Source organism: Ascidiella aspersa, chromosome 9 (genome assembly GCF_963924565.1).
Source record: "Ascidiella aspersa chromosome 9, kaAscAspe10.2, whole genome shotgun sequence".
Taxonomy (NCBI): Eukaryota; Metazoa; Chordata; class Ascidiacea; order Phlebobranchia; family Ascidiidae; genus Ascidiella; species Ascidiella aspersa.
In genome coordinates this window covers 24,747,300-24,773,818 of record NC_139455.1, presented here as the reverse complement: position 1 = coordinate 24,773,818, position 26,519 = coordinate 24,747,300, and the positions used below count along the sequence as shown (strand labels likewise).

The window sequence follows — 26,519 nt, the reverse complement described above, 5'->3', positions numbered from 1 at the left end:
CCAGTTGCCACTAACAGCCGCAAACCGAAATAAATTTTCTACAGTTTTCAAAAATCCTATTGTGTATAAATCATTTAAGTAACAAATTACTTCTAATATTAACTGTGTTTGATAATTTATTTATAATTAGGCTAATATTATTTAAAATTAAATAAAAGTTGTTTGCTGTTGAAGTAATTTGTGGTTATCCGTTGGATGACGCTGTTAAGTCGGTTACTATGGTGATAGCGGATTTTTGACGCCTTTTCTGAAAAAAGAAGAACTTTAATAACTTGCAAAATGTCAAGCGATGAGGTTTGTACAATTGTAAAAAATTCGTTTAAACAACCTTAAAAATAAACTCATTGCATTTTTGTAGATTGTAAACGAGATTCTCAAGCGGCAAAATGTGAAGCAAGATATTAATGTGATCGAATTGTATCTGGGAAAACACAATTTGCGCACAGTAAAAAATCTCGGGAGATTTCGTTTGCTGCAAAGGTTATGGCTTAATTCAAATAAACTGCGCCATTTGCTGACGAAAGCAACTTACCAGCCATTTCTAGCTGATAACTTCAGGTAAAGAAATCGTTTTTACAAATATTTCAATCGTAACATTTTTGGCGCTGATCTATCTTCTAGAATCCTGCCACGCGGTCAAATAGTTATTAAATCAACGCATACTATTTGGGTTAAGGGTGGGTAAGCTTTTGGATTCGGGTGGTTGAAGGTTCAAATTGTTAATTTAATTATCCCAGTTTGCAATTTTAATTCAAAGCTAAAAAAAGTGGTAGGATTTTAGACCAGTGCCTATTATTTTATTAATTTTTTAAACTAAGATACTATTTCGGCAGGATCACTGAATTATATTTGCAATGCAATGAAATTTGTGACATCCGAGGCACTCTGTCCCACTTGCGCTACTTGCAAGTTCTCATGCTTCAGAAGAACCAACTTGCAAGTCTAGGAGATGTGATTCAGGAACTGATTCCACTTCAGGCTTTACGCGTCTTGAGTGAGCAGTAGGTTTGGTCATTGTAGAGAGATATATTCAGTTACTATATTTGGAAAGGGTAATCAGGTGGCACTGTTCAACGACAAATTGTTTTACAATCTTGAAAAGCTTCCGCGCAACCAGACTTCATCAGGTTAAAGTAGAAATCATTTATTACAATTTGTTGTTATATAGTGCCACCTGAATACCCTATTTAGAATTAGACAAATACAGCCATTTACAAAGTTGGTATATTTGAAAAACACTAGTGTCAGAAACATGTTAGTTCTGACTTACAATTATATCACATCTCGTAAATAAAACTTCCATTCCATATACATATTAAGTTCAAATTGTTGTAAATAAAATATTTGAAGAAATTCATTATTTACATGTCTAAACTTAAGTTAACATTTCATTGTGTAAAAGGGGTTTTGATCATTTTTCGAACTGTTCTTTGTTGCCAAACATAAGACACAAATATATATATACCAGGTTTAGTTTGGCCTATTCGATATAATAAAAATAGAGCCTGATTTGTTATATTTAATAGTCAATGGAAGTTTAAAACAACTTAAGAGATCTCTTATGCTTTTTATAAAAGATTTGAAGACTAAGAATACAATTTTGTTGGTGTTTTTTCCCTCGACTTAATATCGTCTTCATTTTTCATTCTTGTAACATGAACTATTTCACCTCAAAACATATGAAAGTAGATATAATATATTTTATTGTTGTTAGATTTATTTGACAACCCTCTTGCACAAGAGCATGGTTATAGACTTCTGGTGATACATACTTTACCTTCTGTGGAGTTGCTAGACAGACAAGGTACATTTCTGAACAGATCTCTGTGGTTGCTTATAACATATTTGAATGACTTATAATATAAAACAGTTGTTGAAAACACCACGACTTACGATGCATTGAATAATGAACTATGCATTTTGTTTTACAAATATCAACCAGTATAAAAATAAGTATTCTTTTTAGAGAATTTGTGTGAATCTTTGTGGTTTTTAATTCCAAGGAAACTAGTAATTAAAACTCAATACCATGACTTTGTGTTTTAAATAATATTATGTATTGATTATTACTGTTCAAAGTTGGTAATTTACTTTCAGAGGTTACTGCTAGTGAAAGAAAGCAAGCTAGAGAAGTACATGACGGAAATCGTGAAGCCATTAAAGCATCAGTTGCATTCGGAAGGCGTGCAGACATAAACCCATCCCTCTTGCATACTTTGCGTAAACAATTTGAAGAGTACAAACCTATCGGTCCAACCAACCATTTCAATTTGGTATTAAACGGTTAAATGATATTAAAATAACCAATTGTAGTATAGTGTGATAAATATTATTTTTTTAATGATTACTCCTTTTTCCATAATATATTTTGACTTTTTTATTGTTTTACAATTTAAAAGAATGATTCTTTTTTAGTTGTTTTAGTAAGCAGTTTTTTATATTTGCTAAACATGCCAATGTATAGTATTCAGAAATTTTTCTTACCCCAAATCATATACCTACTAACCTACATTGAATTTTTGTTTCAGTGTTTTAAACACAATTTTACACTTTTTAGGCAAAACTGCAATCTCGAAGTTTAGAAAGTCGTCGATCGGTTATGCAATACACAACTTTGGACTGGTCGCGTGTGCCAAACTCCGAACAAAGACGTCTTGGCCAGACAGTGCCACCTCCACAAAATCTAACTGTGAAGTTTCGTTGATTACCTTTTGTTTTATGTATTACCTACTCAACTGAACGTGCCAAGTTTTTTTATCGCAATATCATGTTTCCATTTTTAGAACACTACATTGCAACACTAGAAACTATTGCTTTGTGCCAAATAAACTTAGTGTTAAAGTTGTATGTTCAATTTTATTTGTGTGACAAGTTAACTTATATGCCATAGTAATGTATGATTCTGGCAATCTATTATATTGTATAATCAGAGCTGTGGAGTCGGACTCGGGACTCAAGTTAGACTACCAAGATTCCAACATCCATTAGTGAAAGTTATCCAAACATGTATTCTGGGCGGATAAATTATATGACAGCCATATGAGTGGATTTCTGAATATCAACCTTTTTTAAGTTATGTAAATGGGTTGTACAGGCGATAGAGTCAGAACCGGATTTAGCAAAAATGCACATTTGGCCATATTCTGACTGAGGTTACTTTTAACAGACTCTGCAACCCTGATTTGAAACTAAATATATCACTGCCAGTAAAGTCACCCTTTCTGTATTTTTTAATTAATTTTATGCTGAGACTAACATAATATAAAAGCTTCTTTCTTAACAATCTTTGAAAATGAATAGAAAATGCTTCATAATTTGTAATACAAATGAAATAAAGCACAGTGACAAAATAAAAAAGTATAAAAACATTGGCACACAATAAATATATGAAGAATTCAATGGCTTCACATCACTTTAATAAGGTAAAAAATACAAAATTTGTATAAAAAAATAGGCCTAAAAAGTCAGCAAGGCACAAATGATTTTTACTTCTCAATGCACACATTTTTATTTGCTTTTAGCAAAGCTGGAAAATTAATTCGCTTGCAACCATATATGTGCAAGGAAGTCAATGACTGACATTTCGCAAGCAAAGTTAGCAAACACGACTGCGAGATATTCTTACAAAAACTCAACTTTAGTGTTACCAAGCGATCTAAACAGTATCGCGAAACCATATCAACACCAACTTTTGTTACACTGGTGCTACTAACATCCAGATGTCTTATCGCCTTTGCAACAAGAAGAAATTCAGCAATTCCACTGTCACTAACTTTAGCGCAACCGGCAACATTAAAATGTACCAGATTTGGTGAGTGTTCGGCAACACTTAAAACACCCTGGTCTGAAATAGATTGACAGTTTGCAAGTATGAGTGTTGTTAGGTGCTTACAGTTGGTGACAATTCCCAGTAGGCACTGGTTTGTGAGTGTTTTGACGCCGTGCAAGTCCAAATGCTCCAAAAGGTGAAGTCTTGAAGTTACAAATGTCAAGCAATCGTTTGTCACTTTGCTACAAAGGCCAACATTTAGCCTTTTAAGGTTACTGGAAATTTTGCTCAATTGACAAAGTGAATTAGATGATATTGAAAAGCATCCGGAAATTTCCAAAGCCTGAAGTGTTTTACCATGTTTCTCATAAATGAGCTTGAAAGTTTCGTCGGAGATTGAAGAGTTGCCGTTAATGTTTATTTCTTCGAGTCCTTTTGATGACATGCAAATAGCTGATAGACCGTTGTTTGTTGTTGAACTCCAAGGCATAATGACTCTCTTAAGGCAACGACAGTGACAAGATGCATGTAATAGGATGGAATCTCCACCCATTTGTTGTCCTGTGCATCTAGAAACATGAAGCGACTGCAGGCGCGATTTGCAGTTCTTAAAAAAGTTCCTCAATCCTTGGTTTGTAACTGAATTTCCACAGCAGTTGGTTAAAACCAAGGATTTTGGATTTCTTTGACCCATTTTGGCAAGCCAGCCGTCTGAGAGTTTAACGTCATTCGCCCTGACGTTTTGCCACAAAATAAAGTCGTTGGCTATTTGGGCAAACCGTTGATTCACCTTGGACACTTTTTCCAGGTCGCTAAATGACAAGTATGAAAATATAAGGAGAATAATTTCATCGGGGAATTCAGACAGGGTTATAGCATTATAAAATTGCGAGAAACTCGAAAATGGTTTGTTGTCAGAAAACAAACCCACGCTATTTGATAATGATTTACTTAGGCCATTTTTTAAGAGAGGAGTTGTTCTGCTGACCATTTTTCTTTCTTGTTTCTCTGTTTTAGGTGGTGTTGGTTCTTTAGACAAATTCACAGAGGACCACGTTTTGAGTTCTCGTTTGCCATAGGAGTTCCAGGCTATGCTCGACTTTTTCCAAACTCTTTTCGGGCTCGTCGATTTCTGCAGCTCTGCAACTTTACCTGCACTGCTAGGTCGCTGTTTTCGTTTACTGGGAGACTTGTCTGTATTTCGCTTGCTTTGATCAGCATCTGCCTGTGGACTGGTGTTGGTGAATTCGTAAGTCCTCTGAATTTGTTTTGTTCTTATTGACCCGGCACTTTTCGGACGTACAGGGCGAATTTTACTCGGTGGCGGCTTTGGTACCTTTTCACTCATTTCAAGTTTAAGTTTCGGAATGTTTATGTCCTTTTTGGTGAAAGGGCTTTCCACCATTCCAAAACTTACTTGCAACTTATCGTTGACTTGATTTGCTGCTGTATATTTCTTGTCATTTTCCGAATCTAATATGGTTTTGTTGACATAGTTTTCAGTTTCATTTCTTTGATCTAAAAAGGCACTTGACGAAGTACTTTGCATTAGAAGGTTCAAAAGTGGTGTGCCAGACGAAACATCTTTATCTATGCGTTTTTCAAACTGTGCAGTGTTTACCGGAGGCAAAATTATGTCGCTTGATGCTTTAGTTGAGTTATGTTTTATAATCTCTGCATTGGAAAGAGTTAAGCATTTCAAGTCGGGATTCGCAGAGCAAACTGAGCAATCAAAATGAGACAATTGCAAATTGGGATAAGAAACATTCATATTTCTCGGTGATTTTAGTTGGCTTGACTCAGTTGACCAACAATAAACTGGTTGAGCTTTTTGGTAACTTGTATCTTTGGGCCTAACCTTAGCGTTGGTAAACACATCAATGGTTTCTTCGTTTTTAACTGTGCCCCTGTGTGTGTGTAAGACTGTATCATGGGTTACAAAAGGATCATTTACCTCTACACATAGTTCCACTTTTTCAGCTGTATGTGCCACATATTTTTGGTCATTTTTGTAGTCAACACTTTTAACACTTGAAAATGGTTCTTTTTCATTTGTTAGTTTTAATCTTTCAAAGGACATAGGTTGATGTGCAAGTAACGATTGACCTGGTGTTTCTACTGTTGCATTTATGTTTGTTTTTCTCACAACATCTTTAAAAGCCTCTGGTGACCCAAAGTTTTCTGGTTCTCTATTAATTTCTGGGGAATGATTTTCAAAGTATATTTGATCTTTATTGATATTTATAGGGTCCTCTTTATCTAAAGTTGATTTCCCCGAATGCAGTAGTTCAGATGATAGATCACTTTTAGTTAAGGTGTCAAAACTTGTATTGCTTTCTGCCAAGGATTCGTTATCAGCTTCAAATATAGTCTTTAGCATTTCATCAGTACTTGAACCTAACTTAAATGCAAGGTTTTCAACAGTCACATCAATATCACCTGACAATGATTTCATAGATTGTGAAAGTCCATCATGATTTGCAGTCGAAGGTAAATTAAATTTATCAGTGGATGTAGTATCGTTATCAACTGATGATTCACAAAATAAAGGATTGAGACTAAAATCACGTGAAGATGATGCAGCTATGTTAATTGTGGTTTCAGGCGAAACATTCTGATTTTTGGTGATAGCATCTTGTTTTGGGTTTGATTCCATCTGAAAATTCTGAGCATAATTACCACCTTCAGGATTGCTGTCACATATTTCAGTTTCACTGATTGGAGTTAAAGTTGGCTTTAGTAGATCATCTGTAGAATGAACAGCTTCGTACGAACTAGGCCTGATCAGTTGCTTGTGTTGTTCATCAAAATGTAAAAGGCGTTCGGTGCGGTCGAGGTAATTTTTGACAAACTGAAAGCGATCGCTATTTAAGAAGGTTGAAGCCCCCCAGACATCATGTGGATGCTCGTCACTTGGTTCTGTGCTTTGCATACCATTGCTTTCTTGAACAGTTGGTGCCTCTGAAAATAAATGAGCTTCAGTGTAACACATCAATAACATTTTTTAGCTTTAAAAATGCGGATCATGTGGCAAACACAATTGTATCGTAATAAGATTTAAAAAAATTTTAAAATGATACCTAAAAGTTTAAAATGATACCTACTTCTGCATGGGTTTTGATATTCTTATTATGTCTTACTACAACCCCCAACCATTATGCCCTAAAACAAATTGTATTATTTATGAAATTTGTTTTTTTTTTCAATCAAACAAAAAATATAGAAGCATAATATAATGTTATTCGAGGTTGCCAAAACTTAAACAGTCTGTATACAGTTTTAGAAGTGACAAGTTACCCAACTTGCTCGGTTACGACACATTGTGATTAATACATTTATTTGGGTTAACATTTAGGTGTGTTGGTTTAAGTATTATTTAATTTATTTACAGGACTTTTACGTAGAGGTTTTGGCTAAGGTTGGGTTGGTAATATGAGGTTGTGTTAGGGTTAAAAAAATGTTTCATGATTATCTAATAACAAATTAGAGCAAAATGTCAATAATTCAAACAAAATTTATATAGCCTTCAAGGTCTAATTTTCATTCTAATTGGATTTTCGGTTTTACAAAATGTACTATATTGTCAAAGTGTGTTATTCATTGAGAACTTGGTTTAGACATTTAAATTACTTTTTTGCCAGGTCTGCATACAGTACACACTGTAGTGATTATTCATTAATTTAAAATAATTATGTTCGCTGGGTAAATAGCTTCTTCCTAAGGTTTATCCAATCCATTTTGATTATGCTACTTTTTATTATCTTTGCACAAATAAATACATAAACATTAGGACATTACATATGCATATAATATGACCTTAATTTACAAACCTGGTTTATTGTTTCTTGATAAAGGAAATGAGAAGATTTGCTTTCTCTCCAATACTTGGTTGGCAAACTTGTTTGCTAAATGCAGCTTCTCTAGTTCAGTAAGGCTGCCATTCAGATCTTCGTTGTTAGTTAGATATATTTCAGACATATTTAAGATAACTCTACATCTAATAATGACAAAATATTACTTTAATGTACTTAATAAGTTAACTTCAAATGTCCAACATGTTAGTAATTCGTTTAACCAACCATAAGGTACTTACTAGTTTAGTTCACCTAAACGTGAAATTTTCATTTAACTAACCATAAAGTACTTGATACTTTGCAGCATTATTCATTATGAGAAAACCCACGCTACTCTAAACTTCCACAACAAAAAAAATAGATTTTATTTGAGCTGAATAACGTCTTAAGTGTGCTCTTCAGACCAATTAATTACCCCTTAAAACAATTCAAAATCATTAAGTTTCCATGGTTACATTTTAAAAGGCTTCTACTTAGGAATTCATGAAAAACCTTTAAACTTTAAATAGGGAAACTTTAGGGCCAAACTTAATTTAATTCTCTGCAGTTTTCCAAATATTTAAACAGCAATTAGCCAAATTATAAAAGCAATTTGTCAGTCGGCTTGAAATTTTGTTTATTTCAAAAGCATAGCAACAAGGTTTTTCCCCTTACATTTGCGTGAATAGACATCTTATGTTGTGCCCATAAATCGACTAGTTTATTGTTATCCCCGTCCCCGTTGTTACAGTTTATAATAAATAATAAATCGTATTTTAAATAGCTTTGTTCTTATCTATGACTTCAATTTATATCCTTTATAGTAGCCTACACGACTCAATTTAATTGCCTTAAATAAAACAAATTGTAACACAGTGCACGCGTAAGGAGCGAGCACTTTTCCTTATCCACTTTTTTCCCTTCTGCTAATTACTGTGCAGCAGCTTTTTTTCTGTCTCTAACACATCGGATTTTACTTTTTTTACAAATCATATGAAAAGCGACACAAAAGGCACAAATGTACGCGGGGCTAAACATATCATGGCCCGGCGTATTTAGATTTTCTCGTTTTTGCTGTTGATCAGTTTTGCGTTTCTCACTTGGCGTTGCACTTGAAGTAAACGAGGCTTTTGTAGATGTTCGCCGGAGAAATCTCGTTCAGGAATCTACGAGTAAGGAATTAAAAAAAGTAAATTATTTATCATATTGCGAACACAGCAAATCCAATGAAGTAGCCCGAAATTTTACAAAATGGATAATTTCTTTAAGGCCTTTTGCAATAAGCTATTGCACATTAATGTCCCGTTATGCACGCTATGTCGTTTAAAAAACATTTTCGACCAAAAAAAAACATTAAAGAAAGTTTCACACAATGATTTAGTAACAATAATAGAAACAGTTTATATACATACAATGATGTAATTTGCTATATTGTTTGAACAGTCTACAGTTCACATTATAATGTACAAAGGTAATCTTTGCCAGGTTGTTATTCATCATTTGCTTCAGAGTTAGTAGCATGGTTATCTTCGATTTTCAATTTATTATTTTGTAAAAACTTTTAAGGTTGCAAACGATTAATAATACCACAAAAAATGGCGGCAATGGTATCGGCTCACCACCGATACAAGCCTAGCATCGGCACCACTTTGCTACGGTTATCGGCTCCGATCGTGTATTATCAGACACCCCTACGCTACTCTTTACTTCTAATGGACTCAACCACAAGTTTCGCCTATAGTTAACCTACCAACTTGATTTCCTTATGTTTCCGAGTCCTGTGCAACTGTGTGTGGACTTGCATGCCAAAGATCGGTTATTTTGCCCACCTGTCGATCGCAAACGCCATTCACGTACAGCACCCTACACATCAGCACAATGGACGACAGCACTACGAAACCACCACATGCAACGCTTATTGCGACACCTGTAAGGCACAAAAGTAGATTTGTAGCAAACCTGTTCGTGGTTTCCTGAAACTTTATTCTAATGAACTAAAGATTTACGTGATACAGAGTAAAGAAAAGTCAGCAAGTTTCAATATTCTAACAGTTACCTAAGCAGAGATATAAACTATTACAAAATCAAACGGTTAATTCTAGTGTTAAATCAGCGCTACTCCACCTTTTGTACCAAATAGATTAATAATGCTTATAACGCGAATGGTAAACATTCGTGTGCTAATATTGGCGCTTTTTAGCAAAGCCTATGCTTTTTTTCAGACTGTAAAATTACGACCAACGAGCATCAATTTAAATTCTTTTTTTCCATTGAAAGACTAAAAATACCCTTGGAAAAAGTAGCATTTTGGTAAAACCTGAATTAAAGTAAAAATAGAATTAGAACACTAGCTATCCATAAATTAGATTAGAATTAGAATTAGCCGCTTTTTACTTTAATTCTTTAAATTAGACAACTAGAAATATCCAGTGCTTCAGTCTTCAAGGCGGGCCCCGTTAATTTAAAAACAAGAAAAGTTAAAATCAAACTTATTGCTCTAACATTTAAATCACTACACATACCAACTGATGCCAAACAATAGGTTTCAAGGATGTTTAGCGGACTCCTTAAGAAACGATTACGTCATAATACCACCAAGTTACCATTTCCCGAAATTTGGCATGAATTTGTAGTCATTTGTTTTTTTAACGAACCAAATATTGGAGGGATTCTTTATTTTGTGGTTATTTTATTTTATTTATAAAAAAAACGATATTTGTGCAAAAAAAACTTTGGCACCTAATGCAATAACAACTGTATTTTAAGTAAGATAAACGGATGAATTAAAAATATCGAGCTTAAATATATGATACGAAGTTTTATTTTTCGAAATTATCTCTTCTAAATAAAAAGGCTTTTTTGTATGGTTGTAATTGCTAAAAAAAAACTAGTATATATCCCTAGCACTATATTACTACCTGGTACAGAATATCGGCTCTGGTGCGATTATAAAGGTTATGGCTAATTTTATTGTAATTTTATAAACTTTGGCTTTAGCCGACTAATTTCAGCCATAAGCTGCTACGAACCTCTAATGTTCTTGTGTGTCTTGTTTTCCAACATTGATATAGTTATGTAAGATGCAAGTGCGTAGCCTGCTACAAATCCAGCAACGTACGCGTATTTTTTTATACTTTCTGAGTTATCGAACGACATTTTGCTTTGAAATTGTTTTATTAAAATAATGTTATTTTACCTTCACTTTTTTCTGTGATTATTTGGAAACAATAGATTGTTACGCATAATAGTTTTATTGTTACGTAATCAATGCCAAACATATAATGCCAAGTTTCAATTATAGTTGACTTCTTATCTTATACATTATTAAACCTATGATGTTTTTTGAATAGGACTTTATAAATTATAGTCGACGAGCTAAAAAGTTTCTTAAAAAATGTAGTTTAGAGATGCTTTTCCAACCTGTTAAACAACAGACTTAGTTTATTAAGGAGAAAACAGTGCAGTATCAAGCACAAGTGCAATCATGAACTGTACAAACTAATAGGTTAACATACTATGTGTAAATCCATTTGCTATGTTTGGCATTCGTGTGCTCATTTAAAATTAACTTAAATTAATTTTATCTGGCCGAGAAATATTGTAAATTTGAAGGAATATAAAAGAAGTCACAGATAATTTTTTTCAATTAAAAGCGCTTTCATTTGCTGAAGAACGTTTCATGTAACACTAAGGTAGAAAAAGTTGTGAATGTCCACCCCCTTAATATTTTACGATTTATAAGTTCTATTAAGCACATTCACTACAGTTTTAGAAAACATCACTCTTTATAAACTTAAATTAATTATTTTAAAAAAGCCGTCATTAATAGAGAAATAAAATTTACAAAAAAACTTAAAAAAGAAAGAAAAAAGAGTAAAGAAATGTATGACATATAATTTTTTTAAGAATTTATCTTTGCAGAGACTTTGTGATTAAGCGTTCAAAATTAATGTAACACACAGTTTTTGTTTTTATCGGTCTTACTAACCTTAAAAAATCTAACTTTTGTAATAATGGAAAAACATGGATGCTTAAAATGTAAATTCAGTCAGCATTAACAGCACAGCACCTAATGCCAGCAATGTAAGGCTGCCTTTGAAACCAGTAGATGTGCCACTGGTAACTGTAACTGTAGTAGTAGTGGCGTTTGCAACTGTAGTTGTTGTTGCTGCTATGGTAGATGTAGTTGTAGTGGTTGGACAGGTAGCTAAGGCTGCAGAGCTGATAGTAAAACCAGTTGTTGGGCTTGAACAGCTGGCTGTAGGCTCAACGTACGGCGTTGTTATGCTGATTGGTGATGTTGGATCAGTCTGTAATGGATACTCTGTGTTAAGCAGCTGTTTTATTGGTAAAAGATTGTTTGTGCAACTTGGATTTTTAGGGGAAGTTTAAAGTTTAAACTAGTTAAAACGTGGGTGTGAAAAACTGCAGATCTAGAAAAACGATCCGCAATGACTTTTAGTTTTAAGTTAAAATTAAAAGTTCAAGGTTATGTTTATACAACGAAAACACTATAGTTTAATTTATAGCATCATTTAAAAAATATATTTGGAGGGCTTTACTGTGCTTATTCTGCTAATCATATCAACAGCTAGGAGCTTAATATATGTTTTTTTCGCTAGCTTACAGAATGTTCAGTACAGGGAACTGTGTCGCCAGGGCTTCGCTGTTTACTTACGCTTAGTATTTGAGTCCACCAGCTATTTGTAAAATAAGCACTTACCACAGATGGTGAGTAACCATCTCCAGTGCATCTCTGATTCCTTTGCATTGTTGAAAGACTTACGCTCAAAGCACTGAGGGTTGTTGTGTCCCAGGTTTTCTGTGCAAATAAAACGTTCAACGTCAGTTCTCTAGAAATGTTTGAACTACCGGATTGCGTTGGCTATGCATTAAAGGTCTGTATAGTTTTTCTTTTTTATTTCACTTGCAGGAAGCTAGATTTCCCTGCATTTTCAACTACAAGTTTCTAAATTTTGACTAGTTTATCACACCAATAACAAGATGTGCTTATGTCAATTACCTAACTTTTAAAACATTTTTTTTAGATTATAAACAAAATTCTTAACGTAATAGCCAAGCCTCCTATGTCTAAATGTATGACAAAAACATATTTGGTAGCTCTATTAAAACTTATTCTAAACTGTTGTTAGTACAAACTAGGGTTTAAGCAAAAATAACATTCTTACCGACCAAATTTGTGTCGCAAAGTTATACATCATAACGTTACTTGTAAAACAAGAAACCCTAGGAAACCTGAGGTTATCGTTCGAATTAGTGCACCAACATGCATTACATTTAAGGAAATCGTGGGATGGCCTGGTGAAAAAAATAACTTTTTACCGGGACGGCATTTCGCCTTACTTTCATCACTGGTACAAACACAGGAAAACTTTTTAGTCCCTTTCTGTTTTAGTTTTTTATTTTCATTTACTCACCGCATTCAAATAGGCTGCGACGCTTTGTGCACCATTAATGATGAATCCACTATAATCACCCTCAACCCCACTTGAGACTGGAGTTCTAAAAAACGGAGAGTTGTTTAAACCAGGGACACATCATAGGGGAAACATTAGTTGCAAAATAACGGTATCTCTCCTTGTTTCCTTCTTTCTGACGTCAGCCTCAGCAGTATATATACACTTACAATCAGTGCCTTCTGTTATGTTGAAAATAAATAAAGATTTATTCGAAACGTTCAAAATGATACCTACTTCTGTATGGGCTTTGATATTCTTATTAAGGCAATGTTATGTTATTATATAGCAGGGGTCGGCAACCTTTTCTAGTAGCGGGCCAAAATAGATTTAAGGCCGCAGTAAATTTAACTCTTGTTAAAATCAATGTTCTTTGGCATTCTACAATAACAGCTGTTAATCATGGGTAATCCTAAGATTGTTTTGCAATTGAAAATGGGTCTTATTACATTTCTTTGACGTCGATTAAGCGTTCGTGAAGTTCCAAAAGTTATGTCCAAATTGCAGTGTCATTTTAACAAGTCATTTTAAAATGACTTAAGTCCCAGTAGAGTCATTCGTAAAATAACTTCAGTCCAAGTCAAGTCTTTTGCAAAAATAACAAGTCAAGTCCCAGTCCAAGTCACCAGTTGCGCAAGTCAAGTCCCAGTCAAGTCATATTTAGAGAAAGTCAACTTCAAGTTATGTCCTTGTCAAAAAATAAAATTTTAAACTATTAAATTTTTAAATTTGTACGATTATGAGCAATAACTGAACTAAAAAATAAGAAAAAACGCAACATATAGCAAGCAATTTGTTTTATGTGCTGAAATTTGGATATATAGCTCAATTTTATAAAAAAATACTTGAAAAAGGCGCTTCATTTCAACCCAAGTCTTTTGTCCAAATGACGTAAGTCAAGCCAAGTTATTTTTCCTAAATCAATTAAGTCAAGTCAAGTCGTTTCAAAACAGTGACTTAAGTGCAATTCAAGTCAAGTCATTGACTTAAAGTTAAGTCAAGTCATTGACTTAAGTCATTAAAACACTGCCAAATTGTCTCAGCAGTTTTTAACTCAGGTCGTCATTAGGCCTGCGCTTACGAGATCTGTGTTGGGTCAAGTCCGAAAGCGACCAGCAAATCACTTTGAACAGGCGAACTCTCGCATGTAGCAATCCTCAGCTTAGGGTAGTAGGCGATGAAAGCAAGGCACATTTCTCGGTCGGTGGAAAGCCCTCCCTGCAAGCAAACAAACGGTGTGTCTTTTAAATCAATCAAACATTCGTAAACATATAAGCCAGTGGTTCTTAACCGGGGTGCCGCGGCACTCTATGGCAGGGGTCCGCCAATACGGGGTCGCGACCCAAAATTTGGGTCGCGGGACCATTCAGTGTGTTTCGCGAAAGCCTTAATATATTTTAATAGCGGCCTTTATTTGGCACCGGTATGTTTTTAATTGTTTTTATTAGTACACTAAATTATATACAAGAGAGCTATCTTACTTTCAGTGTGACTAGAATTGTCACGCGAAATATATACACCAAAAATCCCAGCGAAATATCGTGAGACCTTCGTTCGATCCAGGGGGAAAAAGAGCGCTGACAATCTAACACTATTTTTGGCCATTACCGAAACATCAAACTAGTCTTGCTTAGCCGCAATCTAGGTTTACTTCCTAGTATGTTTTTCTAAAAAGCTTTCTTTCATTTTTAGCCCGTTTTCTTTAACCAAAGCGTCGTGAGCACGTTGCACGCTATAAAATTAAAACATGCAAACCTGAACCAGAATATTTTTTTGCCTAACGCAATAAGTAATACGCATTCTACCCTTTAATAATATTAATTTTTTTTTGCAAACATAAACTGCGTAACCAGGTTATGTAGTTTTTCACAAACTTAACGATATAAACAAGCTATTATAAGACGCATTACGCGAATCTTTATAGTTAATGCGTTTTCTATAATACAGCTGTGGGACACTAATGTGATGCGGAAATATATTTTTTGTGTTGTCTAGCGTCGACCATCCTTTTAAGTGAAAAGTTTTGCTAAATGCAGGCAATCTGGTTGTGCTTGACACGCATGGAGTTAAGCTGGACAAAGCAAGGCCAGTTAACGTACTTGTGTTAAGATGTTGCGTTTTAGCCTAATTTTGTAACATCATGTCTTAAAATATATTGCCCCCTCAAAAGTCCATGAAAATCCATAATGTTGAGTTCCCTAAAAGGATTATGAGACGTCGGGCATTTCTGTCGCGCCAAAAAGCATTACACAACCTTGCCAGTAATTATTGCAGTAAGCTAAGTAGCGGACAGGGTTATGGCGGCGATTTGGTGGGGCTGCAAAACAAGAAACACATATTGGTTGATAAATAATATTTGTCATACGTAGTAGAACTCGAGGCGTCTATTCAGTTGTGTTACAGCACCCTTTCACTTTTGAAATAAACAAAACGAATAACACAGACTTGTCCTAATAAATAGAGACACAATTAAGTTACTGTGTTGCTATTTATTAAAAACATCTCGAGAAGTATTTGGGTCGCGAGACCTTGTTATTATTAATTATGGGTCGCGCCAAAAATTATTTGCGGACCTCTGCTCTAGGGTGCCATTTTTAACGAATTTAAATTTTTGCTCTGTTGGTAACCTTCTTGATACATTTTGTGTGTACGACAAACGTGCCAAAAATTAAAAAGATTTTTTCAACCTTGTTGCACAGTTAATGTGCTGTTTCAATCTCGTTTATTGCAACGTTGCAGTTAATCCACCCAGCAAAATACGAGCAAGGGTGCCGTGAACTATTTATAATTTTTTTAGGGTGCCGCAAGTCAACAAAAAAAGTTGGAAACCACTGAATTATAAGCAGTGTTTTTATGGTGTTTTGAGGGATCCAATCGGTGTATGAAAATCCAGCCCATAATTTTGCAACTTGGAAACTAAGGAATATTTTTCAGCCTAAGATTAAATTGATGCGGTGTAAAAAAAAGTCTTAGCGGTCACCAGGGCTGCGAAATCGGTTAAACAACCATTATTTTGCTTGTTTGAACACAATATTATCATCTGTTATCGGATCGAATCGCGATATTTTTTTTCCAAAAAATCGGTTATCGCTTTCGGAAAATTATCGGGCATGCCAAATGACAGGTTAACTCTATCTTTCGCGTTGTGTAATTCGATGTTTGTTCAAGTCAACAGCAAGTACTCACATATGTTATGGTGGTTTTGTCGGCTGAGCTATAATCACACGTCATCCTCAAAGCATCTCCCGACTGTACAGCTCGTTGTGGGTTCAGGTAGCGGAACGTCTGGAAGTTGAAATCGTAGCCGTCGTCTTTGGCGACTGGCGCCTGCTCTACGGTGCCCCTAATAAAAAAGCATAGCTTTTCCAATAAATATGTCTTTTAAAAGGCTAACTTCAGAGCCTTAACAACAAATAGCTCACCACAGTGGAGTCACAGAACTAGAGCTCTAAAATTAAAAAAACTAAAAACAAATGCATTAAAACAACACAACGTAATAAATAAAAATCCTGCTGTTGCCAGTTTTTTTCTTTAGGACAGGGTTTCTCAACATATTGGTCTTGACCCAAATTAGGGTGGTAGAATGATTTGGTTGAGTCGACGACTGCACTAATTACACTGGTTTAGATTAATTAACATTAGGTTCTGAGCAAGATTTTTTTCTGAATTTTAAAACATGTTGAAGCCACATGGAAGAGAATTACAATATTTTTCGTGGTTTGTTCACATAAACTTTAAAGCTTACAAAAAAATCAGTAAAGAAAATAGGGTGTACTAAGCTTCGGTGTTAAGGACGCTTAGATTGCAAACCTGGCTTGTTTCAGTGATAGTTTTCGGCCTAGCAGGTGACTGTGAAGCATCACTCCGAACACGTTGATCTGTGAAGCACTTGATGCAGCCATCGCCTGAAAACAATAATATATGTATGGTAACCAGGGTTAAGTAACACTTTTTTACCGAAACTCGCGAAAACTTTCAGAGATAACAGCCTAAAACCAAAACCTTATGGAAATTAAGGGTATGGTTTGATGTAGGGCACCAATAGGCAACTTAAATATTAGTTTTAGTACATTCAAGGAGATAGTGGAACGGCCTATTAAAAAACAAATACTGGACGAGTCATTTGAAAACAGAGACTTAGGAAGTGCACTTAAGTCAAGTTATCGACTTCATTGCAACATATAGACATTTTCGGACTGTACAGCAGCCTAATGTTTACCGTGGTTAGGCATTGCGATGTGCAGTCTCCGTTTGTGATGAACGAACTTGCTCCAGGTGGAATGACGTGAGTGTAAGGACTCACAGTCTCACCTACTTGCATTATCCCTGCGTCGAACGTTCGTACATGGGAGGTATAGTGGAAACGAAGCCCAGATGAATCCAGAACTCCTGTAAATAAAAATTAAGATTGTCGCTTAGGAGAGTAATATCAAATGATTGGATCATACAAAAATACTATTGTTTTTATTTGGAAACTGTCGTAGAATGCATGACAGTTTTAATCTAATATATATATCTGTCGTGCGTTCCACAGCGAACTTTGGCGTCCCTGTTTTTCACTGAGGTTATTGTATCCTTAAGGTAAACAATGCACAAATACATTAGTACTAGTGATTTCAAATTTAAATAAGATGCTTCCGGATTTAAACCAAATTACTTTCCTAAAACGCGACCCGGCTTATTTTCACCACTTGTGTAGATGCATTACAGTATATATTCTTGCCTATATTACCTACCAGCTGTAGATGAAGGGTTGTCGTAATGTATTTCCAGCACAACGTTCTTCGGGCTATCTGCTTCTCCATTTGGGAAGCCTACGTCGTTCGGAAAGATAAATTCCTGCAAACATGACTTGTACGTTAAAGCAAATTAAATTAGTATATATTAGTCAGTTAAGCTGTGTGCCGCGTAAGCTTCTTAAGTGTACGGCGAAACTTTTTGTAGTTTAGAAATTTATATTATAACGTGTTTGTGTTACGAATAGCCATACAAGGAAGCACGTAAGAGTGCATAATATCCATAACATAAGTGGAAATTGATGTTGAAAATGAATAAAGAGTTATTCAAAACGTTCAAAATGATCCTACTTTTGTATGGGCTTTAATATTCTTATTACGTATAACTGGTAATGTTGCGATTTTTACCGACTTCCTAGACGTATGTTAGGGTTAATTGTCGAGGTGTGACATTATTGTTTTGTAGAAAAAAAAATATTTGTCGGTCAGCTTAAAATGGTATCAAATTTTGCTTAATTTTGCACGCGACAAGCGTTTCCGTTAATCAAGTATTACTCACCTAATTTTTGATTGTAACTGAAATATGTCGTATCATTTAACCACTTTGTGAGTTAACACCGAATTTTGTTCAAAGTTATAACCACTTACCCCTCCTCCAATGGCCCAAGCTGCTATCACGTGTTCACATGAACCGCTTGATATAGGAGCTGATGACGTATAACACTCGCCGTTGCTACCGACAACCGATGAGCTCTGTTGCACATCAAAATAATCAAAACAAGTATTAATGGTACAATAAGGCGAATAGATTATGTATTCTGTTTTCTTCACAGACCATATTTTGCAATTTTGTAATAAATTAAGTCAATTACTTGAATTAAGTGCGCTTAAGTCACTGTGTTAGAAAGACCCTTACTTGACTTGAATTAATTTTAAATTACATTACTGGGTTATAAGTCATTTCAAAGTGACTTCTCTAAAACAATAAAAATACTATTACCAGGGAATGTATTTATTTATTTAAAATCAAGAGTGCTAAGGCCAGGAATAATCATCGGGTTTATGGTTCTTAAGTCGCTTGCTGCACATCTTCTACATAAATAAAGTTATATTTTGTTTCTTAATATTTTGGTGTTTTTTCTTATGCAATTTGAATCATACTCACGGGCAATGGGTCAACGCACTTGTAGACCAACATGTGGTGAACATAAAGCTCGTTCCCAGCCTGGACGATCGGAGATATCTAAGAGGTTTACAGAAGTTTAGTTTCTAATCGAGAAGGGTGGGCCATGTTAGTTTAATATTTGTACACACAGACACACAGATGCACAGTTGGTTTATTTAACTACATTTTTAGTTTACATAAGTTAGACTAAACAGAAGATATATAAGGGTTATCTGTTTCATGACGGCAATTTTTGACACCATCTCTAAACATTTTATACCCACCCATAATGCCTAATTTATTTTGTTTAAACAGATGTTTATACTTAAGTCTTTTCGCTTGAAAATATTTAACTCCATTTCAGTTTCACTTAAGTTGGTCCTCAAACAGAAGATTTCTTATAGTTTTCTATTTTATAGAAACTGTTGCTACCAGGCATAGTAATAATATTCAAAAACAGCTCCCCTGGTAATTATAATTCTTAACCAACGTTTCTGCAACCTATTCAAATCACCTTAATCTGGGTGAAATTTCACCTTTTTAATTGTATTATTACTATTTATTTTATGACGTAAATTTTTACGTCATTTCCCCAAAAGTCATGCCAACCCTAGTCCATTTGAAATAAAACATATTTTAGAAGACAGCGTTAAGAAAAGTTTACGAACCCTGTTTCAAAAGCATTGCCGATTTTTGTCTGGGCGTTTTTGACCTTGTACTGACCTTGACCACGTGTACTTTGGAAGCGAAGGTTGGAAGTTGAACGAGGTGGCAGTTGTAATAGGTGGTTTGTGCCGGGATGGTAAACTGCGACATTGCCACATCATAGGTTAAAAGTTCCTCGGTAGGTGTCACTGCGGAGTCGCCCTCGCCGAGCAGAATCAAACTTTTAACTCCTGGAAATAAGAAATTTTAAACTCGTTAAAAAAAACTTTCAAGTTCTAAAAAAAACCTTTTAACTCCTGTTAAAAACTTTTACCTTCTAGAAAAAATCTTTTCACACCTAAGAAAAATAAAAAATAAAATTTATCTTCTAGAAAAACCTTTTTAATTCGTAAAAGAAGATTAACTCTACAAAACAACCTTTTAACTTAAAAAAAACTTGTTTTACCTCCTAAAAAAACATTTTAACTATAAAAAAAATTCACTTAAGACCTTTTCAATTCTTACAAATGCTTTAAACTTGTGAAAATATTTTACTTCGTTTCGTACCGCTCGCCAGCGCTATAAATTTACTGGACTTACCTCTGTTTGTTGAATGGTAGTTTGAAGATGTGATGTCACTTCCGGTTGGATCGGTTGTCCCAAATGCCCAGATCATCCGCGTGGTGTCGCCCTGCGTAGAATAAATTTCTAAATATTTTTCTAAATATTTAAATGCAACGGAAACCGTTAACCACTTGGTTCGTTTGTGTCCTGTGATTACTGCGAAAAAGTATTTTTTTCAATTTTGTCGTTTTATGTTCCGGGTATGTTATATTTGTCAATGTAAATAGGCCGAAAGTGCTACGACTATGTTACGCTTTGTCGCGATGTTATGCTCTGTGGGAATTGCGAGCGACATTCGGCCTTAAAATTTCAGGTTAATTGATTACAAAAAATAAACAAGACGTTTGTTAAACCGGGACTGTTAGTATTTACAAGTGATGTAATGACTCCAGTCAAGCACGCAAGTCATTGTGTCAAATAACTTAGTTAAGTGCTTTTAACCAATATTTTTGAGTAAATTTTGACTGGGTATTTATCTCAATTTGTTGCGATAAACAGATGGCTTGCTTTATGATAGGATTTTTGTTACATTCAGTTGTTGTAATGCTTACAGTAATAGCCGGTCATCATATATACAAGGTATGTCACTTGTTATATGCCTCGATTATGTTACGCTTTTTCACGATTTTAACTTCCGTTCATTTGGCAAATTGAATCCTTAACTAAATAAGCCTTTGAAAATACGAATTAAGATCAAAGTTACTACTTTTTTTGAAACTTTCAGATCCTAAGGGCATTAATAACCCTTACAGTTTAAATACTACTGACTTACAGTAATAGCAAGATCATGTGCTGTTTCACAACGAGGTATTTGTCGTTTGAACTGGATTCGCGTCCAACCGTCGCATTCAGCAGAGCTCAGCAGTTCAACATTGGATTCGGTGTCGAGTGGTGGAAAGGTGTTAGACACGCCATAACGATCCTGTGTTTAATTAGAGTAAATACAGACGTTAAGGCAGAATAATTTTCATACCGAAACGACAAATTCTTACGAAACGTTGGGAAAATTTTAGCGGTGACATAATAATGTTCCGTTGTAAACCACGTAACCTTAAGAACCTGATGTTGATCGTATATTAGCTTATTTTGAATGAAAGTTATTTTTGTCTGGTTTTTCAAAAACCAGGATTCAAAGTTATAAAAGAATACAATGTTGTTTTACTCTGTAAAGAATGAGCGCATCTAATAAAAAAATTAAATTAAAAAAATTAAATTAAAAAAATTTGCTTATTTTCACACCCGAGGCGATTTTTTGGACATTTAAAAAGAAGTAAAGGCCAAACATTAAAACAAAAGCAAATCAAATAGCGTACATAATATTTTACTCGGTGGATCTTCTAATTTCACAATATTGTAATCCTTGGTCGTTATCTTTGTTTTTACTTCAATTAGGCTCAGGAAGCGAAAGTCCAGTTAACGAGTTCGCTTTATTGTTACCTACCGTAATATGACCTTCACCGTCCTTGACCCATCCAACGTACATGTCCGCCCCGGTCATGGCCCCACCGGGGGAGATCCCCAAACCGATCCAGCCAACAGTGTTTATTATAAGCTGAAAAAAAAAACAATTTGGCCTCGTTTTCACACTTGTTGTATACAAGTTATTCTTCCAAATTATTTATTTCCCAGCAGTCAAATATTTAATATCTAACTAATATTTATAGTCTAAGTAAAGTCCTTTGCAAAATAAACATTTTTAAATATTGAAATTAGTAAACAAATACTTCAAAGGTTTTTTCAAGTCTCGTAGACAAGTTATTTCCTAATTACTAATTTCCCAGTCAAGTCATTTAACATATATCTGCAAGCTAAGTTAAGTCAGTTGCAAAAATGGCAAGTTAAGTATGAGTAAAGTCATTTGCAAATTAAACTAAATGTTAAGTTATTGGAACTCCTAAACTAGTACTTCGGAAGATTTTAAATGTGTTGTGTGCAAGTATTATCAAGGTAGTGTCGATTTACTTGACCTTTTTGCATTTGATATTCGTTAGAAATCTATAAAGAGATTCGTGCATAGTCTACCTTTGTACACAATTTATTTACAAATTACCCAGTCAAGTTTTTAATATCTAACTAAAGGCTATGTCAAGGCAGTTGCAAAACCAGCAAGTTAGTTAGGTCTGAGTAAAGTTAATATCATAACCATTTATTCGCCTCATAGCAAAATCTTAAATTATTAAAACTAGTAAACTCGTCCAATTCTGTGGAATCTTTTATTCAGCACAGCACAAAAACGTAAGGTTTTAGAGGCACATATTTATTGAAAAACTATTTTTTTATCAAACAACTTACCTCAAATGTTATATGCGTAGTGTCGAAACTCCAGTAGAGCAGAACATTGCCGGTTGAATCCAGTTGCCGGTTGTAAGGGTAGGTTTGGCTTGGAGCCAGTTGAGCATTACCACAAGTCAAAAGTGCAGTAATAATTACAAGCAACATCACAGTGCTTTATTATTTAGACTGATCATTAAAACCGAAAAAGAACGTTGCAATTTTAACGCAAGAACGGTTTTCTTATATTTTCTTATTATTATTTTTACGACGAAGTGAACTTGTATAGATTTGTTTTCCACTAAACCAGTGATTCTTAACCAGGGTTGCTGCTTTAAGGGTTCGGCGAAAGCGGCCTCTGAAACATAAATTCTGTTATTTCAAGCTAACTTCGAATCTCTTTTATGTGCCAAGGGCAGGCGTCATGTAACCTTTTAAATTAAAAGTTTGTCCAATTCAACCTATATAGCTTACATGCAAGTTTATAATTTGATTATGCCAAGTATCAGTTGCATATTAGCGCACGGGCTGGCTACAGAACAACAGGTGTTTAAAAAAAGTTTTATGACGTCATGTTTGAGTCATCCATGACAACTTTCATGTCCCCCGAAAACAAAAATCCTAGATTCGGCCAATTTGATGACAAACATAGCCTAGGAGGAAGAAAGAAATACTGAGCGAATATTTGGGGTTCGACGAAAGCTTGCAGAATAACTTGGGGGTTCGACAGGTTTCCAAAGGTTAAGAACCACTGCACTAAACCGCCTCAAACAGTTATATATGTTGGTTCCTATCGTAACACAAATATATACCAGGTTTCAGTTTAGGTATTTCTAAACTGCAAACCAAGTGATAGTATCGGTACTCGTCCGATACTAAGGTTGTATCGGTGCCGATCCGATACCGAGTAAATAAAGTAATCTCAGCCGAGGTTTGCCTTCTACCTTGAAAGACAAACGTAAGAAAATAGGAAATTAGCATTAACAATTTAGCTATCGCCTCTCTACACTGAAGCAAGTTTTGGCCGAACAACGTAAAGACACTAACCTTGCGCATTTCAATATTGTTGATCTAAGTTTTAACGGTGCCATTTTAATGGCGAACTTTACAAATCTGACCTAAATACTTTGTCAAGCGGGAGTCACACAATTTTACTGACATAATCCTCTCAGCTCGTATTAAATCTATAAATACTAATTGAAGCGTAAAACTTATTTGTTTTAACATTTGCCTACGTTAATGTCATGTGAATACAGCTCGGCTATACAAACAACTAGTCATTTTTCCGAACTGAGGTGTTTTACTTTTAATTAATCTAAATTTCGAAGTTATTTACCCTGATTTGCATTCACAACTGTCAGCTATTAAATCTTGCTTATAAAATCACATGAAAGACGTCATTCGATATTAAACCAAACTGCGGAACTTTTTGTCCAAAATGTGTGCGATAAGCGTCACAAAGTTTCTAACCTCTGAACGAGCCTGAATATTTCAAACTCGACAGTTGCTGACAATTCTTCTGTTACTCGTCATTCACAGTTGTCAATACACAAAGAGCAACTTTACCGCTTTTTACAGTATACGACAAACACCCACATTTGGTACACTTTTGAACAGTGTGTCGCGCTCGATATAGCGTCGCACTAGAATAGATGGGTCCCGGCCTATTGTCACCGTATTGTTGCGTTTTTGTCTATACCTTGGTCGCAATTCGAAACCTGCGGCTTTCAAAAGGTACCAGTAGTGATATGAAAACAATATGATGGTATGCCCAACACTTTGTCCTATTCGGTAGCGTTAAATACCTTTGTATGTCGACGCTAATTAAGAAAGAAAACGTGATTTGTGTAAATTTTTGTGCGTAGTTTTTTAGATTCGCAATTAGGGCATAAAACGTACTTTTCACCCGTTTAGCAGTGTTTTTCTTAATTTTTAAAGATATTGATATAAAAAAAGGGCCAAATATTTATTTTGTATTATACAACTTAGGAAATAAACTTTTTTATTGCAAAGCCAAAAAGGTCGAGTTGATCGACATCATCTTGATTAAGACGTTTCGTTAGAGCTTGTATCATCTTCAGTTAATGTGACCACCTTTTTGCAATTTATCATCAAGTGCAAAGTGTACCCAACTTTTTTATATTTTAAAGGTAAAGATTTACAAACTAACAAGGACTTTAAGCTGTCGGGGAGAGTGCAACGAGATGACATAACAATGTATGAATAAAGAAATGGACGCACAGCTGGATAGTGTTACCCCGGTATGAATAGGTGAATAAACTGTATCATAAAGATTGCGCGTTTAAAATTCCCATATCGTAATGATTGCTTGGTAATAAGATTATGTGCGGATGTGTAATGTTGATTTGCAAAGCCCAAAAGGTCGAGTAATGTGCATCATCTTGATAAAGACTGAGTTAAAATAAAAGGAACAGTACTATATAATTAAAAATAAATTAGGTACACTATGCACGGATCTGTAATGTAGCTTGATATTGAATTGCAAAGGTAAAAAAGGTTGAGTTAATCGACATCATCTTGATTAAAACGTTGCGATACGAGCTTGTATCATCTTCAGGTAAAATATACAATGATCTTGATTCGTAATGATGGCGCGTAAATCGCAACGATTATATGCGTAAATATTCTTGAACACAATTGCAAATGTTAGTAACGACCCGGAGTTGAAATTTCATGTTCTTTATGAACACAAAACAAGTGTTGTTATTTAGAATAGTGTTTCTGGACCTATATGGGGCGCGGCGCGAAATTGGGCCGCCTACTCAGTAGTTCATTTGGCTCGGATAATTGAAATTGGTTCTGAGCAAGATTTTATCCAGAATTTAGAAAGAAATTGCATGAGCCATACAAAGACATGGTTTCTATTAATTAAATTTGAATATAATAAGAAAATATCAAAGCCTATACAGAAGTAAGTATCATTTTGAACGTTTCGAATAACTCTTCATAATAAAGAGTTATTGGAAACGTTCAAAATGCTACCTACTTCTGTATGGGCTTTGATATTCTTATTACGTCTTACTACCACCTCCAATCTTTATGCTCCAAAATTGGAATATATTTATGTCTTGTGTTTTGTTCGTCTACAAAAAGTTCAGTGAAAATAATTGGTTCGCCAAAGCTTGTTAGACTTACTCTTACTATTTGGTTCGCCGGGAAATAAGGTTGAAAAACACTGCTTTAGAAGTAAACGCACTTATTAGGTTTTCCGGCAATCATTGTCAAAAGTTAAAATTGTCCAGTCCATACCACCTGGGATTTTCTCATATGCAAAGAGAAGACCGATAAAATGAGTTAAAGTCCAATTTCAATGTCGGTAGTATCGCTACTCGTCCGATATTAGTGTGATATCGCTGCCCATCTGAGACCAAACTATTACACGAAAGTTAGCTATGATTTGAATTACGGTTGCTTATATGTTTCTCTCAGTGTTTCTTAAACAGGTGAATGGTTCACCCCAGGGTGAAGAAAAATTTTGCAGGGGTGAACCAACCAAAAGGGGAAAAGGGGTGAATAAGGGTGAACCGTCAGAAATGGATGATAGCTCTGCAGTAAATCGATTACTCTGTTTAAGTAAAAAAAACTGTTGTTTTTTGGTGTGTATTTTTGCTTATTGTAATAGTGAAGTTGGTTTGCACTGAGTGTATAAGTACAAAAATTGGTGACTGACTCGAGAAATAGTAGGTTTTCAATGGTAAAACTTAGCTTGAGTTGATCTAAACAAAAATCGAAACAACCCAAGTCATTTTGTGCTGTTATATAGACGAGCTAGTTTTATTATATCATGAGAAGGGTGAATGAAATCTGGAGAATGATGCTAGAGGTGAACGAACCTAAAAAAGTTTAAGAAGCACTGGCATTGAAATATATGTGTTCAACATATGTTACAGCTTCGCGTGTTTGCTTTATTGGCCACCCGTTTTATTTAATTGCACAATTTGTTTATTGCTGTTTATAAAATACAGGCTTTTCAAAAAA

General features: G+C 34.8%; 3 protein-coding genes across 3 annotated transcripts; 1 reads left to right on the top strand and 2 right to left on the bottom strand.

The window, feature by feature from the left end:
• Nucleotides 1-257: 257 nt before the first annotated feature.
• On the top strand, nt 258-2,845 carry LOC146134586 (leucine-rich repeat-containing protein 72-like). The gene is made up of 6 exons (XM_083397389.1): nt 258-294; nt 359-558; nt 834-994; nt 1,715-1,804; nt 2,098-2,273; nt 2,558-2,845. The coding sequence occupies exons 1-6, from the start codon at nt 280-282 to the stop codon at nt 2,702-2,704; spliced, it is 789 nt and encodes a 262-aa protein (XP_083253515.1). The 5' UTR covers nt 258-279; the 3' UTR covers nt 2,705-2,845.
• A 502-nt stretch (nt 2,846-3,347) lies between these two features.
• LOC146134585 (uncharacterized) lies at nt 3,348-7,753 on the bottom strand. Its single transcript, XM_083396942.1, has 2 exons — nt 7,600-7,753; nt 3,348-6,730 (listed from the first exon to the last, which is right to left on the bottom strand). The coding sequence occupies exons 1-2, from the start codon at nt 7,745-7,747 to the stop codon at nt 3,486-3,488; spliced, it is 3,393 nt and encodes a 1,130-aa protein (XP_083253068.1). The 5' UTR covers nt 7,748-7,753; the 3' UTR covers nt 3,348-3,485.
• Nucleotides 7,754-11,037: 3,284 nt separating this feature from the next.
• On the bottom strand, nt 11,038-22,701 carry LOC146134584 (DBH-like monooxygenase protein 1 homolog). Its single transcript, XM_083397849.1, has 15 exons — nt 22,542-22,701; nt 21,691-21,801; nt 21,022-21,171; nt 20,226-20,316; nt 19,704-19,876; nt 18,981-19,058; nt 18,464-18,568; nt 17,816-17,918; nt 17,299-17,468; nt 16,890-16,984; nt 16,266-16,422; nt 14,161-14,297; nt 13,041-13,125; nt 12,326-12,424; nt 11,038-11,912 (listed from the first exon to the last, which is right to left on the bottom strand). The coding sequence occupies exons 1-15, from the start codon at nt 22,686-22,688 to the stop codon at nt 11,634-11,636; spliced, it is 1,980 nt and encodes a 659-aa protein (XP_083253975.1). The 5' UTR covers nt 22,689-22,701; the 3' UTR covers nt 11,038-11,633.
• Nucleotides 22,702-26,519: the final 3,818 nt, after the last annotated feature.

Coding starts and splice junctions, on each gene's coding strand:
- LOC146134586 (XM_083397389.1), top strand. Junction 559..833: donor TTTCTAGCTGATAACTTCAG/GTAAAGAAATCG, acceptor CTATTTCGGCAG/GATCACTGAATTATATTTGC. Junction 995..1,714: donor TCAGGCTTTACGCGTCTTGA/GTGAGCAGTAGG, acceptor TATTGTTGTTAG/ATTTATTTGACAACCCTCTT.
- LOC146134585 (XM_083396942.1), bottom strand. CDS start 7,747: ATGTCTGAAATATATCTAACTAACAACGAAGATCTGAATGGCAGCCTT. Junction 6,731..7,599: donor ATCAAGAAACAATAAACCAG/GTTTGTAAATTA, acceptor ATTTATTTTCAG/AGGCACCAACTGTTCAAGAA.
- LOC146134584 (XM_083397849.1), bottom strand. CDS start 22,688: ATGTTGCTTGTAATTATTACTGCACTTTTGACTTGTGGTAATGCTCAA. Junction 21,172..21,690: donor ACGGTGAAGGTCATATTACG/GTAGGTAACAAT, acceptor AATTAAACACAG/GATCGTTATGGCGTGTCTAA. Junction 17,469..17,815: donor CAACCCTTCATCTACAGCTG/GTAGGTAATATA, acceptor TTTTATTTACAG/GAGTTCTGGATTCATCTGGG.